Raw genomic sequence first — 22280 nt, 5'->3', positions numbered from 1 at the left:
TCATTTATGACCCCAAAATGAACCGAGCCACTGAGGTACATTCGCTCACATGGCCAAGTTGGGTGTCTGGTGGGGCTGAGAGCAGCCCCCTGGGCCATGCTGGTGGAGGGGCGGGGGGCTGTGTTTATGGGGTGCCGTCTGGGGCAAGGGAGTAGTGAGGCAGGTCTGGGCCTGTGTCCAGCCTGGCCCTTCGCCATAACCTGGTGCTGGCCCCCCACTGGGACAACCCTCACAGCAGCTCCTCAGACCCTCACAATACTCCCTTGGGCACATGCCATTGTCTCAGGCCTGTAAAACCCTGCTAGGAAGTCCATTTCTCAGAATAAAAGTCAAAGCCATCCCATGGCCAGAAGTCCAGGGTCGCAGGCAAGTCTGTCTGGGGACCACTTCACCCAGTGCCGAGCATAGCCCAGTGCCCAAGTGGCCACCTGAAGCCCAAGTGGCCACCCCAAGGCCTGTACTGCCTCTCTCAGCCTATTTGTGGCCAGCCACCCACTGTGGGGGCTGGAGAAATGGCAGGCACTGCCCAAATGGGAGCGACTCCTAGACCCTTTGAAATAGAATTCTGGGGTCCAAGGGTTCCCACACTCTGGAACAAGATGGCCTCCTCACCCTGGACTGGCTGCTTCATATCCTAAGCTCCTGCTGGTGGTTCAGCATGGTGGTGGTGGTAGTGTGGGGGTGGGGGTGAGGTGGGGGGTGGGCAGGGCTAGGGCCAGGGCTCCAGGAGGCTGGGGTTGCTGGACTAGGGATGTCAACCTTCCCTTCAAGCTGAGTAAACCCCTGTTCTAAAGCAAGGCCTTTAGGGATCTTGGGACCTTCTGATTCTGCTACACACCTGGCACACAGTAGGTGGCCATGTAAGATTTGAATAAAAAAGAAGGCTCAGAGAGGGATAGGGACATCCCCCAGCCACATAGCTAAAGGAGGAAAGAAAAGCCTTCTTCCACATCAAGACATTTCCGCAGCCCTTCCAGGATGAACCTCCTGAGATTAGGAAGCTTTTTCTAGTACTTATCCTGAATTCTGACTGCAATTGAGGCAGCCCCTTCCGGCCCTTCTCTGGAGGGGAAAGTCCACTCGTCTCACCTGCTGCCACCTGCAGGCTGCTGTGGTTACTGCAGTGCTTCCCCCCATAGCCCTCACAACTGTGTGCGACCTCCAGCAAGTCCTGCACTTCTCTGGGCCTCAGTGTTCCTCTGGGGAAGCTGGGTGCGCTGGTCTATGCCTGGTGGGATGAAGGTGATGGAGTTTTGAGTCAGGGGCTCTGGAGGTCACAGCTCCTCTCCCATCAGCTGTGGCACCAAAGACGGGCTTGAACTATGGCCTCCTCATAAGCTCCATCATTCCTACCAAGTGACCCCACATAAGCACAGCTGGAGAAGTAGTGTTGGGCTTGTAGATGCTGCTTCAGGACCAGCCCTGCTCCCTAGGCAGATGCCACTCAGAGCACACCCAAAAAGAAATTCTGCAGCTATGGCAGGAATCCTGCTCAGCGAAGAATCCTGTTGCGCCCTCGGGCAGAGGGGATGCTGGGGGTGGGGATGGGGTGAGGTTAGCCTGGGGAAATGGAACTTCCTGTTGGGTGTTGGGTTTCAGGCACACCAACCTAACTGAACAGAGCAAAGTCTTGGGATTAGCTTTTGAAGTGCGTACTCTCACTTGAAAATAAGGTCTGTTTTATGAAAATTCCCCATCTACAAGTCCCAACTAGACAAGCGTGGTGGGCCAGGCCTCCTTGCTGGCAGGGTGGGGAGCAGGGACTGCTAAGATAGGTCCCCACACCATCACACTCACAGCTCCCGTCTCCAGGGAGATGTGAAGCCAGATGACACCTTCTCTTTGCATCTCAGATGCTTCATCTGCAAAACGAGGGAGCTGGTATCGCTGCTGGCTTTGCAGTTCTGCTCGCTGCTCACTTGCCATTGTTCCAGCAGACACCAGTCCTAGAGGGGACTCTCACCGAGGCTGCTTTATGCTCCACCTGCCTCTGTCTGCCATCTCCCCAACTCTGAGCCTGGGAACGTAGTGGAAGAGGTACACATCTACTGTTTACTCGTGAAAAATCACAGGCTACTTGAGAGGGGAGGAAGGGTGGTGGCGCCTAGAGGACCCGACATTCTTTTGGGCTGTATCAGGAGGAGGCCGCACAGGTGCCACTTGCCCAGGGTGGTTTCTGTGGCCACCCCGACGGAGCTGATGCAGAGAGGCCAAGGCGCTGGGGTCTTAATGCAGTGGGTTTATCCCTGTTCCTGCCCCCAGGCCCTGGCCCGTTCCTCCTCGGCCGTGGGAGGTCTCCATCCCTCCTCACCCCCCATGCACACAGCCCTAGAAGCCTGGAGATGGGATCCTTCAACACATCTGTTACAACCAATCAGTCAAAATTCCATTTTACAGTTAAATAGAGTTTACTGTACAAGCAAGTTGTGCATTAAAAACAAACACATCAAGCAAATTATAGTGCAAAGCAGTTCCCACCCCTCCCCACCCTCTTCCCGGCTCTGGGATGGTTTTATGGAAGATGTGAGTGTAGCAGGTATTAACACCTCAGCATGACAATATGTCACAAAGGACCTGTCCCCACCACCAAGGCTTACAGTAATATCATGATCAAAAACACTTGTTTCTTTGCGCTTGCTAGATCAGTGTGTTTGCCCATTACAACTTCAAACTAGCCTTGTAAAGAAGGACCCATTTGTCCAAGCCCCGGTTGTCTGTACCCACTATGGGACTTCAAAACAGACTCAGCATGACTGCTGTCACTTTTACTCAGGGGGTGTGGGTAGGGTCGATTTCCGGTCTCTACCCCTACCAGGGCTTGGCTACCAGGAAAGGGGAGTACTCTGGAGCAGGGCTACAAAGTGCTGGGCACTGGGAACCTGAGGGTGCTTTCCACACAGGCCTGGGCCAGTCTACAACCACAGAGAACAGGAGTGAAGATACAAGGATAATGGGTTTGTAGCTGCTTCTTGAAAAGGGGTGTGGAGCCCCCTGGGTGCAGGGAGGCAGCAGGATACTCCCAGCAGCTATTTTGAAGAGATGTGGAGACTGCTTTCTCTAGTGAGGGCAGGACCAGAGAAACTGCAGCAGGGAGGGTTTGAGTAGGATCACCAGAAGGACTTCCAAACCTGCCAGAGAGTGTATCTGGCTGTTATTACAGGTCGGGGGTGGTATGGCGATGAGAGACAACCACTGAGGAGCATTTTGTAGGGAGATTTCCACATCCAGAGGATGTGGCTGAACCAGTGGCTAAAACTACATGTCGTCTACCCCTCCTAAGAGTTTTTCTTGCCCATTTCCACTTAAGCCTTTCTAGAATTAAAGAATTCAGATGGAGAATCCAAGCAGCCTGAACCCCTTGGGCCAGGCTTGCTTTTCCATTTGAAAACTGAAGGGGCAGTACTTCCCTTCTGAGCACATGGTGGGCTGGGCTGAGGCTGGTGAGCCCTTCACAGCTCTTCTGTTCAGCCACCATGCAGCCACTGCTCTCTACCTCTCACACCCCACCCACTGGTACCAGAACACCCACACATCCTCTTGGTCAAATGTCTAAGAGCCACAGATGTGAGATTCCAGCATCTCATCAGTGTTCCCTTGGTCCCCACCAGGGCCAGCCTTTCAGGGATGTTGGTGGGATGCTGCTGAAGGAATATGACCTCTTGAGTTAGTATTGAGGTCCCAACAATTCCATACTCGGAAAGGGGAAGGGATATTGTGCACTATCATGGAGCTTTACCTGAAAGAGACCACGTGTTTGAAAATGTTTCACTGAAGCTTCTTTTTCTAAAATCGGCTTTAAAAACTAGTTTCTGTTCAAGATGGCTTTTGGAGCCCAGATTGGTTCAAGATGGAGAGTTGTATGTCAGCGGTTGGAAGATTTGGCTGGGCATTCCCACCAAGCCGGGGCTTGGGTGCATGCACAGCTTTGCTGGACCTGGGTGGGACGGGGATGCTGACATCTGACCCCATGACCCCTCACCCCTGCTTTCTGCTAGGACCTCTCTGGTCCTTGTGCTCGCTCCAAAAATGGCAATTCTGAGACCAGCCTTGGGTGAAGGGGGAATCCCCAGGCCTCCACCCCGAGAATAGCAGGTGAATGCCTTGGGCTGGTAAAGTGCATGGAGGGCCTGGATGCAGGTGCCTTCCCTGGTTTTAGGGACCTGCTGCCATAGGCTAGTCTATTCTGGGGCCTGGGACCCACAGACAGCTGGGACTGGGATGGGGGCTTCCTAGATCTTAGGAATTGTGGGGAAGCAGAGCTGTGGGGATTGGTTTGGGGGGGTGTTCTCATCCCATCTCTGCCAGTGATTTCCTGAGTCCTCTGGATGGGTCCCTTTCCTGTCTATACAATGAGGGGAACCCCTCTCAGGGGTGGGGGTACCTTCCAGTTTTGACTCAATCTGTGTAAATGCGGAGGGAGGGCTGGGCCCACGGGGTACAGGGTCTCTGAAGAAGGTGAAATGAGGATGTCTTTCTAGGGCCCCGTGGATAAGAGGCCAAACGGTGTGGACAAATGCCGCCTCTCTCGATAAGAAACGGTTTCTATCCCAGAAGACCTAGGCCCCGTGACAACACTGGGCATAGCTGGGGACAGCCAGGTCACCAGGGGACATGGCAGTAGGATACTTTTCTCACAGGAAAGTGGGATGAGACGACCAGGATCTGCGCTGGGGGTGGTGTCCCCTCTGTACAAAGATGTGGCTGGAATAGATGCTTTCAGAGCCACCCACCAGCTCTGGGCCCTGGGACCCATGGACCCTGGGCCCATGGTTGCCATGGAGCATGGGTCCCGTTCCTGCCCTCAGCCTCGGAGCTGGGCCTGCCACTTGTTGGGAAGGTTCTTGGGGTCCCTGCCTCCATCAGGAGCAGTCCACTGTGACCCGGGCGGTCAGTAGGGCCGCCACACAGCTTCGTCCATGCGGCCCGGCGTGCTCAGGGTGGTGGGCGAGTTGCTGTGGCTGCCATCAGCCTCCACGCCATCGCTCTGGCCACCCAGGCTGGGGTTCATGAGGTTGCCGGCGGCCACGGAGGCGGCGCTGCTGGTGCAGGAGGCCAGCATGCGGGTGGGGGAGCGGTCACCTCCACCGCTGCTGCCGGCCACCATGGAGAACTGGTAGGAGCCGGAGGACGCACCGTAGTAGAGGTGGTAGGGGGACGGGTTGGCCTGGAAGGGCCCGCTCTGGTTCTGCGGGGCCCCAGGGTAGGGCGGCGGGAGGTAGGTGTGATGGAAGCGGCTGGTGGCCGGCATGCTGGCCACACTGAGGCTGCTGATGCTCGTGCCTGAGGGCGTGGCGCTGTAGGGGAAGGCGGCCGACATGGCCCCTGGGTAATGCATCCTGGGGTCGGGGAAGCGGCTCTCCGTGAGGGTCTGCAGCGCTGGGAAGGAGCGGTCAAACTGGCGGGGGTCGGAGAAAGGGTTCAGGTCCGAGGTGCCTGGGGGACAGCAAGGAGGAGGGTCAGTGGCAGCCCAACATCGCCCCAGAGGCCTTCTTTAAGAATAATCTCAGTAAAGGGGGTCAAATACATGATGACGGAAGGAGACTAGGCTTCCAGTGGTGAGGACCCCAGCAGAGTACACAGATGTGGTATTATCAAGTTGTACACCTGAAATTTATATCTTATTACCAATGTTAACCCAATAAATACAATTTAAAAAAAAAGAACAGGGTGGCCCGATGACTCAGTTGGTTAGAGCATGAGCTCTGAACAACAGGGTTCCCGGTTCAATTTCCACATGGGCCAGTGAGCTGTGCCCTCCACAACGAGACTGAAGGACAACTACTTGGAGCGGATGGGCCCTGGAGAAACACACTGTCTCCCAATATTCCCCAATAAAATTTATAAAATAAAAAAAATGACCTCGGGGTTCCCTCAGGGCTCTGGTGCACAGGCCTATGTATGGGGGGGTCTGGTTCTGCTCCCTGGTTCTACATGGGGCTCTGCTCTTACTGGCCTGGCTTCCTGGGGGTGGAAGCCTTCCTAGCTCTGAATATGGTTCCTCCTGGGATGTAGGCGGAGCAGGTACTTGGGCTGCAGGTGGTCATGGGGGCCTCCTTGGGCAGGTGTTGGGGGGAGGCTCTTCTAGTAGTGTACAGCCTAGTAGTGTAGAGGCCTGTGGAGGGGATGAAGATGGGCCCCCGCCTGGGCTGTTAGGGGTGTAGGGGGCTGATAGGGACAGTACAGGCCTCCCATCAGGCCTGGCCTGGCAGCTTCTGCCTCCCTCCCAGTTAAGAGTTGGAAAGACCTTGGGTGTGGAGAGGGTCTGCAATGGCCCTGTGAGTTGAGATTTGGAGCCTGCTTTTGCAGGTAAGGAAACTGAGGTAAAAAGATTTTCCTGATGTTGCAAAAAGGACACAAACTCCTCATGAGGCTTTTGCTTTCTGCTCTCTGCTAGGGTGTTGTGCATGCCTGCAACTCTCCTGCCCACGTGGGTTGGGCTGGGTTAGGGCATGTGAGCTTACACCTGTGTGGTGGGGGCTGGGTCCACAGCAGCTTTGTCCACCCCCACACACCTTGCCCTGGGCCTGTGTCTCCAGGGCTGTCCTGAACATGAGAGGCCACCTTCACTTGCCTCAGGAGCAAAGAGGGGCTTGGTGGCCTGGGCCCTTCCCTTGTCAAAAAGAGACCCAACATCCAGCCCAGGCCCTGTCCCAGCTCCCCCAGTTTGGCTCCGCACTGGACTCCAAGACAAGGGCATCTGAGCCTCTGCCCCCTACCTTTGTAGTCACAGACCCCCCCCCCCAAACCTCAGCATCAAAGGGGCTTTGGGATTGAGTCTAACACTCTCAGTAGGAAAACTGAGGCCCAGAGAGGGTTAGGCACTTGCCTAAGGGTCACACAGCACATTGGCCCTGGCACAAGATCCTAGGGTTCCAGTCCTGAGCCCCGATACAGGCCTGTTGGTAGCTGTCCCATCTCTGAGGCAGCACAGAACGGAGGTTAACTGTGCGGTCTCTACAGCTGGATACTTATCCTGGTTCTGACACTTATTAGCTGTGTGTCCTTGGGCAAGTCACTTAACCTCTCTGTGCACCAGCCTTCCCACATGAAAAATGGAGACAATAACAGTTCCTAGGGATTAAATTAGTTAATACATGTAAAATGCTTAGAGTGGGCACAGAATAGAGGCCTGATGAGGGTTTCCACTACTGTGGCAGCTATGACACCTCTTGCTCTGGGCATCCAGGAGAACTGGGCCATTCAGAGCCCTGCAAAGATGAGCCCCTGACTCTGGGCCTTTCTTGTACCCTGGTCAAGGCAGATAATTCTGGGCAGCTGTGGGGAGGTGGATGGGCCCCAAGCAGTGGTCCTGAGGGGAAATGTGTCTGTCCCTAGCCCCTCTGTGGCATCCCACTAAAGAGGACTCAGGGAGACCAGCCTCTGCCGCACGGGCAGCTCCAGGTGGGCACTGCCTGCTGTGACTGAGGCCTGGCTGAGGACAGAGAGCTGCGGGTGCCCTCAGGCCTCTTGCTTCCCCAGATCTGCCTGAGGTACTGCATGACCTCAGGTGAGACTTGTAACTTCTCTGGGCTTTGGGGCCTTCGCAGCTCAGCTGGGGTGTTTCTTTAGCAGGGGGCTCTGGTCCTCGTGGTGGATCAGAATGGAGCAATGCTCCGGGCTCAATGTGGGGGCAAGCGTCCTCCTGGAACATGTGGTATCCTCCTTAACAGGTCCCTTGGCTGGTCAGCGCTGACTTGAAGCCTAGGGGTCAGAGGTGCCTGGCTCCCAGCCTTCATCTGGGAACCCCAGGGGAGAAGGCCTGTTGGCAGTGCCCGGCCCCACAAGCATAGCCAAGCACGGGACTGACACCTCTGCTCTGAGCCCAGGAAGTGAGTGTTACCCACTGACAGGAACCCCATTCTCAAAGCAAAGGAAACCCAAACAGGGACCCCAGGATGCGAGTGACAGCTGGGCTGCGGCCCAGGAAACACAAGGCTGTGCAAGGTGGGCTTGGGCCTGGTGTGAACCCTTGGAGTTCACATGGGCTGCCAGCTCTGAGCTGGACCTGCCCAGACTGCCACTGTCCCCTCCTGCCTCCTTCCCAGGGTAGTGGGGAAGTGTCTGCCCTCGGCACCCCTGAGGCTCCTGCTCCCCCACCCCCCCAACCCAGTAGCCCCAGGAAACCAGAGCTGGCCGGCTGTCGAGCAGCCAATCCCAACACTGGAAGGAAATGTTTATTTTCTTCTCCAAATTGCCCCAGCTGCTGCATGGTGGCTGAATGAGCCCTTTGAGCTGTTAGAAGCCCCCACTGTGGGCGGCCGCAGCCGGGGGGCCAGGGGCTGGGGTATGGAGAGGTTGGGGCCTCTGCGCTGCTTGACAGTGACCAAAGCCAGGGGTCAAAGCTATTAACAGGCAGCAAGAGAAGTAGTGGTGATGTGTCCTGAGTAGATCCCCAGGATGGAGTCTGAAGGCAGACGCTCATCCCAAAAGAAGGGGAGGGCCAATGAGAGAGACCTAAACCCAGCCCCGCCAACACCCCTCTGTGGCAGGTACCTCTTTCTTCCCACTTTATAGATGAGAAAACTGAGGCTCAGAGAGGTAAAGTGACGACTTGCCTAGGATCACACAGCCAGTGCCTGGCAGAACCACAATTCCAAGCCCAGTCCACCTGACGGCAACATCCATGCTGCTTCCCTGGTCCTGGTTGTCAAGAGCCCTTCCTCTCACTCCAAAGGGGTCAGTCCTGGGCAGGGGGGAGCCTGGCTGGGTCAAAGGGCCATAGAGGCAGGCTGAGGCCCAGTGCTGTGGGTGGTGAGGGAAGGGCTGGGGGCCCTGCCTCGGATGCAGCCAAAGGGAAAGGACTGCATTAGCCATGCCCCACACAGGCCCCGTCTCTCCTCCTAGTCCCAGAGTGGAGACAGGGGCTGTGTCTGCTGCTGGGCCAGACCCGGCCCTTTGGGGCTGGACAGAGGGTGGGTAGCCTGCCTCAGGCTCCCTCAGGCACTGATCCCCCAGCCATGCCCACACAACCGTGGGAGGGCAGAGAGGGGCTCTCCTTCCAAGGGAGCTACTGAATAGAAAGGCATGTTCCTCCCTGTTGGATTCTGGGGTTCCCTGGCTGCGCCCCAATACCTCACTGTGCCCCAGTTCTGCCCATGGCAGGGTAAAGCCTGCAGTGTTAGGCACTGTATCTTGACAAATGCTGGCTTGTGCAGATAGCTTTTGGGCAGGGGTGGGCATGAATCCAGAATGCTGAGTACCTCTCACTGCCTCTTGAGGTCAGACCCTGCCCTGCAGCCCCCAGACTCAATAACTGCTGAGTATCTCAAACTTGCTAGTCTATGGGCTCAGAGTGGCTGGACCTGGGGTCTCTTCCCACCTTATCAAGACCAAGGCCCAGCTTCCCAGGCCACAACGGAAGGAAACTTCTCTTCACACTGAGGGACCGCATCAAGTCTGCCACCATCACTCATCTGCCAGATGAGTTCTAACCAGGCTCGCGAGGACCGAGAATGACACCCACAGTGCACGATGGCAGCCAGCACGCTGCCTGTGTCTAGTACTGCTGATGAGCGCTGTCTGCCCCAGCCTGGCCCACGGGTCAGCTGTGCACACAGCCTCATGTGCCTAAACCCTGTCACTGGCTGACAGAGCCTGGAAAAGAGTAAATATTCATCATCCCACCATTTACCAAGCACCTGCTATGTGCCAGGCATCTGTCTAGACTGGAAGGCCTGCCTGAGACCTAGCTTTGATTGTGCCTGCTACATCCATCCAGGCAACAGGGATACAGACCCCCAGCTTGGGCCTCCCTCCTGTTTGGGGGTGCGGCCTTTCCCGGGCAATGCTGTGTCTCTCGCCAAGGGCTGCAACATCACTTTACAGTTTACAAAGATTGGCTTGAGTGCAAGAGGCTGTGTGCAGCCTACCTCAGAGGCTGTGGCATCTGAATGTCACCCCAGCCCCGGGCAGAGGCACCCACCACTATCCCACTTTCAGATGAGAAAGCTGAGGCTTGTCTCTACTTGTCTTCAGTAGGGACGTGTCTGTCACAGCCTCCTTGGACAAGTCATGCCCCAGTTTTAATGGGTGCACCATGGGATTAACGCCCATTTCCCCAGGGGACAGTGAGGTCCTGGAGGGCACGGAGCGTGTCGGTTCCTGCTGATGCCTGGGGCCAGGCGCCATGCATGGCACATAGTGGGTGCCAATAAATGTTTGCTGAGCGAATGAATGAAGGGCCTGGCGCAGACCTGGGCACAGAGCATCCCTCAGGAAATACCTGTCGGAGCGAATGCGCACAGCTGCCTCCTCTACAACACAAGGGCGGCGCAGTGCATGACACACGTCCAGGTCCCCGTCCACCTCCCCCCGCGGCAGCCCCCGCTCTGCTGTACCTTGGATGGGGGTCTGGGCTTGGCTGCTGAAGTGGCTTGTGGTGCTGAGCGAGCCTCGAGGGCTGGGCGTGCTCGGTGTCACTCGCATGCGCAGCCGGTCCAGGTCCCCGAAGCGATCAGGGAACGCTTTGGTTTGGTCCTCCAGCTTCTGCCGGTGTCCTGCAGAGCATGGGGAGCCGGTCAGCAGCTGGTCCCAAGAGTCTCGGAGGACAGAAATGCCTCGCTCCACAGGGAAGTTCTCCCTGAGGTCTAACCTTGGGCCTCTGTAGGGAGAACCCTTAGGTCACTACCAACCTTTCTCCTGAGCTTCTCCAAGGACTTTCTGAACAGTGAACGGTACATGGGCCGCCCTGGGGCTGCCGTGATGATCTCACCCCTACCTTTTTGAGAAGGAATACCCATTCCCACACCTGAACATCTACAACACACTGTTTGGCAGAAGGGGAAACTGAGACACCAGGCATGGGCAAGTGGCTCAAGCAGGCTCCCGTAGGGGCCAGGGAGAGAACCCAGGAGCGCTGCCACCCTCTGCCTCCCAGATCTCACCCCCCACATCTGCAAGAATGATGGGAGGTGGTCGTGAAATGGGACTGCTGCCCCCTCCAGCCCCGAGTCACCTGTGACCCCAGCACCTGCCTTCTCCTCTCCGAGCCTCAGACAGAAGGAAAAATTCACCTGGATGCTGAGAAGAGGCATGGGGCACCTCATGGAGGGGCTGGACTCCCTTCTCTGACTGGAAGCTGGGGACAGGGACCCGTGCACCTGGCGTGGGGCATTGAACCTGGAGAAACTGCCAGCATTTCCCATTACCTTTCTGCCGTGGCCCATACAGAAAAGACCCCAGGCCTGGAGGTGCTGGCAGGGTCAAGGTGGCCATGCGCCTGCCTTTGTGAGGCCATCAGAGGCCACGCCAGGGCTTCCTGAATGACATCAAGCATGCAGGGACCACCCCCTCACACACACACACACACACACACACACACACACACACACACACCACTTTTCAATGACTTGTTTTACATTTCACAAGCGACACATGAGTATCTACAAAAATGAAGGCATGACAGATAAGGCTATAGCTCCTTAAGGCCATCTTAACTCCCTCCCCAGAAGTGCCTCTGTGATCAGTTTGGAGGCCTTTCCTTCCAGCCTCTTTTTGGTTTCACATGCTTGGAAAACACAGAGCAAGATTCTCATGGAACTTTCCTGAACGGTCTCAGCCTGGCTGTATCATTCCATAACTTGTTTTTTCAGTAGCATACCCTGGAGCGCTGCCTCAGGTTTATGATCTCTAAAACGGGGAGGCTAAGCCAGTCCCATGAAAATGACAGAGTTCCCAGTTCCCGCAAAAGCTCCGGAGCCTGAGGAGGCCTGCACCGCTATGCCCAGGGCTGCCCCTCGCTTCTGCTGATCATACCCATTGGAGATCACTCAGCCGCTCCTCTCGGCTGTGCTCTTAGGCTGTTTCTGAATTTCCTCCATTATTCCCTCACATGAATGTCCCTGTTCGCAGCCTTGTGTTTCTGGGGATTTCTCCAGGGCAGACACTGAAATGGACGGCTCACGCAGAAGGCCGAGCATTCCTGGGTTCTGCTGCTCAGCCCAACAGCAAGGCTGGCCCATTCCACTCCACCTGACCTGAGGGAGGAAGCCAGGAAGGCAGGCTGGCTCGTCCTTTTCTTACAGGCAAGAGAACTGGGGCTCAGAGAGGTGAAGAGGCTTGCCTGAGGTCACACAGCGAGGAAGGGGGAAGGATTTCCTGGGCCTGGGATCCCTTGGAAAAGAAGTGTGGAGAGGGGCCAAGGGAGAGGGGAAGGCTTGCCTGAGTCCTTGGCTCTGCAGTGAGATGAGGAGTTTTCTAGACTGACAGGGAGAGAAGAGAGAAGTAGGTGGTAGCTAAAATAGAACTCCTCACCATCCTTCCCCAGGCCTGGGAAATGGCACCCTGGGAGCCTGGAAAAGTGTGAAATAACTGTTGATGGCCACTGGGAGTGCAGGGACAGAGGGGACAGAAGTGAAGGCCTCAGAATGGGCCTCATTTCTGGTTCTCAAAATTGGAATGCGATGGATTCCAGGTCCCCCACAGGCCCTCAGCCTCCCTACACACCCCTGCCACAGGCTCAAGTGGGCATCTGAGAGCCCTTTGAAATGGAACAGGTAGTCTTGGGAGGCACAGTGAGCTTAGCAAGTCCCCAACAACCAGGGAACCCACTTTCTCCTCTGGGGAGGCCCCAGGCCTAGAGCACAGGGGACACTTGGCAGCTAGAATGAGGCCACTGGTCCTCCAGCCAGGCTCCCTGCTGCTGCCTCACAAGACCTTGGCAACAAAGGGGAAAACGTGGGTTGGAGCTGGGGCTGCAAACTCAGATGCCTATGGGGGTGGGCAAGTCATGTAGATGAGGCACCTGGGATGGGTAGGGCCTGGGGCAGAGTGGAGATGGTGTGCCTTGTTGAAGGGACAGTTGTCATCCAGTCCAGCTGACTGGTGTCCTGATGGGGGTGGGCCCAGTGGTGCCAGAGCTTCCAACTGACCAGGAGCTTCCAATTGACCCCGAGAAGCCATAAACGTGCTTTTATATAAAATCTCCTATATTTTATATGTTGGCAATTAATTCAAATATTGAAAAAAAGGCCAAACCGACCACTTTGTAGGACGTGTCTTGCTCAGGGATTGCCAGTTTGTAACGTCCAAGTTCAAGACTTCATTTTCTGGCTGGTTGCGTAACCTTAGCCACAGAGGACTGGTTAACAATACCCCTCAAGAGGGGAGTGCCACAAAGCTCGGCCTCAGCCCTGACAGGCCTTGAAGGAACTCTTGCCCTCGCCGCTGAGGCCACCAAAAATGGCAAGGCGAAGTGGATGAGCTGGGGTACGAATGAATTCAGAACAATCTCAACAAGCAGGAAGCCGACTGGAAGGACCTGGAGACCGCAGACTGACCTGACAGCAGCTTAGGTGCAAAGGACCTGGGTGTCTTAGTCAACCACAAGCCTGAAGGGAGCCAATGAAGCTACACAAAAGCTGGTGCAAAACCTCAGGCCTTGGTGTTATCGTCATAGGCGAATGAAGTCCCGTTTCTGAGTCACACTGTGTACAACGTGTTTACAGTTAATCTTGTGGCCTGGCGGAAGGAGGGCGGGGTTCACAGCTGGCCTGGGTTCGAGGATGGGCCCTGCTGCTTGCAGCCTGGTTGTCTCACTAAAGTCACACTCCCCTTCCCCCACCCTAAGCCACAATGCCCCATCATGGCGCCAATCATGGCGCCCAAAAAGGTTTGTGAACGCACTCCATCCACTTGGGTCACTGTCTTCTGGACCATGCTGAGACAGGCAGGATGATCATCCCCATATTAGAGACCAGAACACTGAGGCCAGGATGGTTAGGTCGTGTCTGGGACACGGACCTGGATATCAGAGCCAGCACTGGCCCCTGACTTCAAGTCCAGTGCTCTTTCTCTCGATATTTTCTTTTTTTGCTCCCATTTCACAGATGGGGCCACTGAGGCTTCAAGTTGAGACCTATGCTAAGTGGTTGGTCTGGGATATAAATCAGGTAATCTGGACCCAGAGCACATGCTCCAACCATGTGCTGTTCTGCTTTTGCATAGGGCAGACTTTCTGGAGGAGGGGAGTTTTAACAGCACTTCACGAATTGCTTCCTTGTGGCTGTGGAAAGCTGGAGCTACTGCCAAGGAGGGGCAAAGGGAAGCCAAGGCAGCTCCACGTGGTTAGGGTGCCAGAGAGTCTTAGTGCCACGGGGCCCAGACCTTCACATTGGGAACAGAACGGAACTTCCTGTGCCTGAGGAAAGATGGGCCTGCAGAATAAAGCTCTTTCATTCAGCTACCCACAGTTGAAGCTGAGTGGGTATCTCTGGCCTGGCTCCCTTGGTCACCTGGGCCCAGCCCTTTCATGCTGAGCCTCAGTTTCCCCTCTGTACAGGCTGCTCACTGAGGTCCCTCTAGCTTTGAAAGTTCCTGACTTAAGATTGTAAGGATCAACCACTGGCCATACTAGGGCCCCAGAAGAAGACAGGATTGCTTGTTTCAGGGCCCCATCCACCACCACTTCCATATGCTGTTGCTGTTCCCAGGGTTTCTCGAGTATTCTCCGTCTCCCACACTTTAGAGCCACAGCTCAGGCACAGCCCCGGCCAGGAATGCTTTCCTGTCCTTTGCGGCTCAGCCCAGGATCCTCTCCTCCAGGAAGCCTCCTTCTCCCAACACTAAGCTCCCCCCTTCCCCACCCCCCCCCCCCACAGCAACGCTGCAGACTGAGTGCCGTAGCCAGCGGGAGCAGAAATGAAACAGCTAACTGCCGATGCTAACTGCTTCCTCCATTCCCGAGTCTGAGCAGTTGCCATGCACTGCCCTGTTTCACCCTGTGTCAGCCCGCAAGGGAGGTCTACCAATGTCCCTATTTTACAAGTGAGAAAACTGAGGCTTGGTGATGATGGTCAGTGACATGCTTGAGGTCACACAGAAGGCAGTTGGCCACCTTCCCTTCCAGAAGCCCATCATGCAGGAAAGGAGCCTGGGTTTTGAAAATCAGAGGCTCTAGACAATGGACCCAGAACAGCTCTCTGTGGGTCGGGAGGATGGGCCTGGGGAGAAGAAGATGACAGGGTCTCAGTAGACTCTACTGGGAGCCCTGCCCTTCTTTGAAGCTCAGTGCTGAGAGGCCAGCTCTCTAATCACGCCCTGCTCTAACACACCAAGTCCCTCTCCTCCTCTGGGCCTCAGTTTCCACACCTGTAAAATGGTTATCATACTGTCTACCCCTGAGGGTGAGGAGGAGCTGAGGACAAACCCCAAATGTTTAAAAGCAGAACACCTTGGTCCACAGGACCTGGCTAAGGGTGCCAGTCAGCTTCCAGCAGTTGGGCTCCAATCACTGACAGCCCCTCCAGCATTGCCAAGCACTGTGCCAGGTGGGCCATGCATATTGTCTCCAAAGGCCACAACCCTCTGAGAGACTGCTACTGTCATCCCCATTTTACAGAAGGGAAAGTGAATGTACGTGGTCAAGCCCAGCCAGAATGGGCAGCATATTGCATGGGGTTTGACAGCTAAGGTCTTGGTTTCCCAAGACCTCCAGGAGAGGAGAACCGAGATGCGTGGCAGTGAGGTCTGAGTGGCAAGAGGCCGGCTCAGTTCCTGCCTCAGCTGGATGGAGGGGGACAGGAGGCCAACAGGGGCAGGGAGAAGCAGAGCTGCGCAGGGCCAAGGAAAAGGGTCGTCTGCGGGGAACAATGTAAGCCCCAGTGATGGAGCCCTTCACCCATATGAAGCCACTCGGCTGCCTCCTCGGCTGCCAGGCCCGGCTCTGGTGCAGCCACAACCCAGACACAGCAGCCACTGTCTGCCCAGCTGTGGGGTGGGGCACCCGGGCCCAAGGCCCGCTCTGCGGCCTGTCAGGAGATTTACACCCGACTCTTAACAACCGCGTGGAATCACAGGCGGGTGCTGGGCCCCGGGTGGTCTGCTGTGAATCGGCCCCCTGTGAGCAGATGAAAGCCGGTCGGTGGCTGGCCAGAGGCCAGCGGGCAGGGAGGCAAGCGGCTCCCTCCAAGGGCCGCAACTCAGGCTCCTGGGGCTCCCATGGGCCTGGGGTTGATTAGGGGAACCCAGGAGGTCTGAGGTTAACCCCTTCCCTCCTGCTGGGTGCACTCCCCTGGGAACCGTGGGGGTCCTGGGAGCCAGGGCCAGGAGCAGTCAGCTTTCCTCAACTGGGGCATCCCCCTCACCGGGAGCTGACAATGAAACTGTGGCAACTTCAGGAGCCTCAAAGGCCCAGGTGCAGGTTTAGGGTCACTTTTCTTGTCCATGCTGTCTGGAGGCCCCAGCAGCCATAATGGAGGTTTGCTCACTTCCTTCAGCTCAAATGTCACCTCTTCAGGAGGTCTCCCCTCTCGCCCATCCCTGCTGTGTCCCATCCCCCACTTCCCTGGCTCCCAGCTTTGTTTTTCTTTATAGGACTTCACATGACCTGAAGTTAAATGAGCTAATCATTTGTTTACTTCGTGTATTCCACAAATATTTACCTACCAAGCACCTACTAAGTGCGCAGGTGTGTGTTCCGGGGTCTTTACCAGTGCCTGGCAAAGCAGAGGAAAGCACCTCTGCTCTGTGGAGTGTATACAGTGATGGGGAGAGGTGAAAAAGTAATGAAATAAATGCATGAACTGTATAGCATCTTAGAAGGCGACCAGGGCCTGAGGTAAAATTAAAGCCGGGAAGTGTAAGGGTTGGTGGGGGGGTTGCTGTGTGTGTGTGTGATTTCAAACAGGGTGGTCAGGAGAGGGCTCACGGCAAACTTTGAGGAAAGACTTCAGGGTGGGAAGCAGTGAGCCACGAATCTGGGGGTGTCTGGGCAGAACTGTTCCAGGAGAGGGTATTGCAATGCAAAGGGTCTGAGGCAAGAGTATGGCTACCCAGTGCGAACTAGGGTTTCCGGGTGGGAATTCCTGCCCGTTCTCAGGAATTTTTTTCACTTTCCCGTTCCCGAATCCTGAGATATAAACTGTTTTCTGTACTTCACAAAGAATCATTTCCACAAAGTGACAGCCAATTCTACCAAACACCTGGATTCGAGGAGCCATTTTCCTGATTTCCCGACCAACTTTTCTCGGGATTCAGGAATAAGATAGCGAAAAACTATTCACAAGAACAGGTAGGAATTTCCGCCCGGAAACCCTATCAAAGACCAGCCAAGGAGGCCAGGGCAGCCAGAGTGGGATGAGTGAGAAGGAAGATAGAGGGGTAACAGGCATAGATCAGGTAGGGCCTTGTGTGCCATGGTGACAATAGAACTGTTTACCATTTCTCCCCCCTCAGTGTGTGAGACCCAAGAGGGCAGGAGCCATCTGTTGGCTTCACTACAGTGTCCCCAGCTTCTAAAACAGTGCCTGACACATGGGAGCTATCCAGGAAAGTTGTTGAAATCATTCCACCATTCATACATTTTTGCGAAGGGCCCGCAGGCAAGATGCCAGAGCAGCCCGCCCCCTGCCGCAGGCAGGATGAGGAACCTGGGTCCTACCCTTTCAGGTACGAGCACCTGCTAAGCCTGGAAGATGAAGGGTGAGCAGTTCGCAAACCATCGTTCACGACCAAATCACCAGGCCCTGTACTGTACTGAATCCACATCTTGGATCCCTCTCGGCCACCTGCTTGTTAACCAGCCCCGAGTGACTGTGAGGGACACCAGCATTGAGAACCTCAGAAACCGAGGCCACACAGGCAGGAAGCCACCAAGCCAGCCTTCAAACCCAGCTGGCCACCTGGCTGCACATGGGGCATGCTCTGCAGGGCACCAGAGGGGAACGACCCAGCCACAGAACCCACAGCTGCCTCAGGGAGCTGCAGGCGCCACTCCTTGGCTCCAGGGACCAACCCCTACTCCTACCTCACCCTACAGAAGGTTTAGCCTCACATGGGGTTGGGTCACAAAGCAGGAGAAAGGCCCAGAAAGGAAATCCTCATCCAGGGGCCTCAGTAGGGGTTGGTGGGTAGCCCTGGGCTGAGTGGGCTGAACCTGGAGGGCTCTGAGGGATTCCAGGTACTGCCAGGCCCCTAGAAACCTCCCATCAGGCTCTAAATGCCCCCCCCCGGCCTTGCATGCCTCTTTGGACTAGGGGCTCACTGCTTTATTAGTGTTGCAACATCACATCGAGCCCAACTGCGGCTCCTGTCCAACCTGATTCTGTCCCTGGATTTTTAGAGGAGGATATCGTCTCCTTCCACAGAAACTTATTCCTTTATTACCATGGGCTGCGGTGCTCAGCAGCCACCCTAATGGTGGTGGTGGTGGGAGTGCAGGGGGGTGGCCAGGTACCAGGGATAAATAGATCATCACTCACAGTGACTCACAAGGACCTTCCCTCGACTACAGCCAGATGCTGTCCACCTGTCAGCACTGATCTCCAGGCCTGCAGGGTGGGTGGTATTATCCCACTTCCAGGAGGAGGCAGCTGATGCCCAGAGAGGTCAGCAACTTGCCCAAGGACCCCCAGCCAGGTAAGCTGCTTCAGAAGCTGCTCTCTATACAACGGCCTATGGCTCACAAGGGCTTTCCAGCCATCACTACCTTGAGACTTTTGGGACCACTGACCCAGTTCACAGTTGACAAAATTGAGGCCAAAAATCAAGACACGGTTTGCCTAGGGCCATGAAGCCCAAGGCCAGGGGTGTGTCAATCGCCGCAGGAATGTGGGCCAGAGCAGTTGCCTGCTGGGAGCTGAATGCCTTTGGGCCTGCTGACCATGTGCAGGAGCTCAGGTGGCCCTGAGAGGCCTGGAGGGAACTCTTCCAGAATCACCTGGCCCAGCTCTGAGCCTTTCCCAAGTGACTAGATGCCGGACTGGACCCAGGATTGGACAGATGGGGAACCAGGCCTGCCTGATTCCCAAGAAGGGAGGAGCTGGCCCAGGGCCAGGCTGGGTGGCCCTCACTGACCACACCCTGGCCTAGTCACACTCCTGCTGTGAGCCTCCTGGGCACTGAGGAGAGACCAGGAGCTTGTCCTCCTGCCCCGGGCCTACTCCACGAGGAATCAGGATCAAAGGCTGTCTTTGGGACACTGGGCGCCTCTCTGAAGCTAAGAGAGTGTGAGGCCCTGGCCAGGATCCTCATGTCTCCAGGCCTGGATTCTCTCCTCACTGGAACCCAGTGACCCTTTGGCTCTGCTGTCACGAGGATCCCATGAGACAATGAATGTGAAAGGGTTTTCTAAACTGCAAAGGGCCACAATTACAAAGTAAGAGAAGGATAGGGAAGCTTTCAAATACACCAGGTGAGTGTGCCACCAGTGACAGACAGTCCAGACAAGAGCTCTGGTCAGAGCTCTGGAAGCAGCCAGTCCAGAGATAGTCAGCAGGTTCTTTGTTTCATGCATTGATTCATTCACTCACTCATTCATCCAATGAACACAGGCCGCTGGTCCACTACGTGGCGGCTGCCCTTCCAGTTTCCCCAATTTGCATCTGCAAACTCCAGGTCCTTCAGCAGGCAGAAGCAATTAAACACAAATTCCCTTTGATGCTAAAATGCATGGACCAGGGCTCCCTGCACATAGTCGGTGCTCAATAAATAACTGCAGAATCAAATTTGCATTCCTGATCTCGAGAGTGTGGGTCCTTGGGTCAGAGCGCCTGGGCTCTGTGCAATTTGAGTAAATCATATACTGAGATTCAAAAGTTTCCAAGGAGGGGATATGTCCTCACATCCAGACTAGCTCCTGTTCTGAATGGCTCCCTCCCTCAGCCACTGGCAGAGGAAGCTGGGGTGGAGTAGGGCACACCTGGCCCAACCTCCAGCCCCCCACCACACACCCACAATCATCCGATCTGAAGCCTTTTCCTTAATGAATGCAATCCATAGTCTCCAGCTGGTCCCCAGTGGGAAGTCATCCCATGGGGGAGGAGTCAGCTGATCCTCCCCCTCCCAGCCTCCTCACTGGCCTCCAGAAGTCCAGGCTAAGCACAGAGAGTTTGGGGCTTTGCTGGCAGGCACACAGTGTGTGGGGGTATAGACCAGAGGACCACAACCCCCCCATGAGAGTGCTTCTGAGACCCAGTGCCATCTTTCTGACCCCGGCTGCATCCCTTCCCCCACTGGACCCTCCTCCCCGACCCAGGGGGCTCAGTGGCTCTGGCACTTACGTCTGGGCTCCCGGGGTCCATCCACGGTCACCTTGATGGCTCGGTGGTAGGTGGCCACTTGGGTGGGATTGGTGAACACGGTGATGGTCAGTGTGAAACTCTTCCCTGGGGGGAATGGGGAATAAAGGCAGGAGGTTGGCATGTGGAGCCATTCACAACACGCCTTGTGTGCCTCTCCAGGAAACCTCTAACTTTCCAGCAGGGGCAGGTCTCTCCCCTTTGAACCTGATAGAAGGTGGGGCTCTAGGTGAAGTTCAAGCTGCTGGAGTCGGCATTCAAGGCTCCGAGAGGTCTGGCACCAACTCATCACACACATTCCCCCACCCCATCCTCTGGCCACCCTGGATTATTTCCTGCTTCTTAGCCTGTGTTTGTGTTGTTCCTTTTATCCAGAGACCCTTGCGATTTTGGGATGGGGTGCAAGGATGGGTATATACTTTTTCCTTAAAGTGATTCAGTCATCTTTATAGAAAACTTTGAGAACAGAGAAAACATAAAAAAGAAAACCACTAGCCAAAGATAAACACTGTTACCATTTGGGTGTTTTCTCCTCCAGTCCTTTTTGGGTGGGTATATGTATTTACATAGTTGCAATGATACTAAAATATATGTTTTTGTACTCTGTTTTCACTTAACATCCCATCTAATCACTTTCTCATGTCATTAAAAATTCTTCATCAACTTCATTTCTAATGGCTGCAAAATAGTTCAACTCATGGGAGCCTCATCTTTTATTTATCCATCTCCTTACTCTCGGGTAGTTATGTTGCTGCTAATTTCTTATTGGTGTGTGCAGCCGGGGCTGGAAAAGGGCTGATTTGGGAGCTGCAGACATTTCATTTGTAGACACAACTGTTATTTCCAGAACTCTGTTCTATTTTTAGATAGACATTTGGCTCCAAAGTCTCCATTCAAAATTCCTGAGAGGGGGGGAAGAAACCCTTTTAAAATAATAATTTGTTTTTTTACCGTTTAACATAAAACGAAAATGACCTTCTGTTTCTAAAAATCTTTGTCTACATCTCTGCTTATTTCCTTAGCATTGATTCCAAGAAGTGGTGAGTGATTTCATCGCATCACAGTGTTGGGACGTATTTAGGGGCACTGATCCCTCGAGTGAGATGACTCTCCAGAGTCATCGTGATTGGTGTGAGGCCACGTGTCACCCTGGTGCCACCAGCATTGTGATGTCTATCAAACTGGAAGATCTCTTACACGCTCCAGACTTCACTTGCCTTTCTTCTCTTACTACTGAGATTGAAACTTTTTAATGTTTATTAGCTGCTCTAATCAAACACAAATTATGGCTTCATGTTCTTTTATACTTTCCGATTAAGGTTTTAGTGCCTTTAAAAAGTCATTCTATATTAAGCTTGTTAACACTTTCCATGTCCTATTTGTGGCAATCAGTTTCCCAGTTCACTGGCCGTTACATTTCGCTTTCTGACTCCGAACTGTTTTGCATTTTCAGTTCTATCTCTGGTTTGTGATTTCTCCTATCATTTCCGTGTTTAGGCAGGTTTCCCCAGGTAACAAGCAGATAAAAGGTTTATCTCTGATAAACAGCATTCTCTCTAGTTTCTACATTTACTTCTTTGATTCTTCTGGGGGTTTACTGGTTGGTGTGGTATAAGACAAGGATTTTTCCTCAAAGGGCAACCCAGTTTTCCCAGCACCTTCCCTGAAGTGTGAGGCCCTCCACTCCCACCCCCACCCCACCCCGTCTGTTCTCCGTTATCAAAGCCTCCACACAAATGATTTTGGGAGGGTGTAGGGGAACAAGTCAAACTTGGCGTCCCTCTCTGAACACCCCTATCTCTGGACCCCAGTTATAGCACTGGGGACCCCCTGAGGGCAGGGGCCAATGACCTGGGGCGCCTGTGTCTCCCAGGGCTGGCCCAGGGTAGGTAGGCTGCCTAAGTGGACCCCGCTGCTGTGCCTGTGCTCCCAACAACTCTCCAAGGCAGGGAGGTGGGTTTTCATATCCCCACTTCAAGGTGGGAAATGAAAACTCAGGATAGGTCCGACCCTTTACAGTCCCCTTTGCACGATTCTCTTTGGGTATTTGTTGGTTTAGTGATCAAGTGAAAACTGTAGCTCCAGAAACAGGAGACTCCAGAACCAAAGTAAAGCAGCAAGGCTGCCAGGGAGACACGGAGGAACCCGAGGGCTTCTGAGATATCAGAGGTGGGGGTTTAAATTGAGGTGTGACTCGAACTGAAAAAGTGGGGCCTCTCTGGAAGAATTTTCTTGAGCCAGTGGGCTGGAGGTAGGGATGGAAAT

The 22280-nt window shown here is 54.7% G+C and overlaps 1 protein-coding gene across 1 annotated transcript in view; it reads right to left on the bottom strand.

Annotated features, from left to right (window-relative positions):
- Window positions 1-4888: 4888 nt before the first annotated feature.
- The window catches only part of RUNX3 (RUNX family transcription factor 3), a gene marked incomplete at both ends in the record, with an annotated part of 57847 nt that continues 40455 nt past the window's right edge, over window positions 4889-22280 (bottom strand). Inside the window, 3 exons of the mRNA XM_081056100.1 lie at window positions 4889-5433; window positions 10338-10496; window positions 19998-20102. Of these exons, the coding sequence (XP_080912226.1) occupies window positions 4889-5433; window positions 10338-10496; window positions 19998-20102 (809 nt within the window). The remainder of the gene's footprint in view (window positions 5434-10337; window positions 10497-19997; window positions 20103-22280) is intronic.

This window comes from Rhinolophus hipposideros, assembly GCF_964194185.1.
Source record: "Rhinolophus hipposideros genome assembly, chromosome: 8".
NCBI classification, from domain to species: domain Eukaryota; kingdom Metazoa; phylum Chordata; class Mammalia; order Chiroptera; family Rhinolophidae; genus Rhinolophus; species Rhinolophus hipposideros.
The sequence above is the reverse complement of the archived record's forward strand: the minus strand, read 5'-3'. Positions and strand labels throughout refer to the sequence as shown.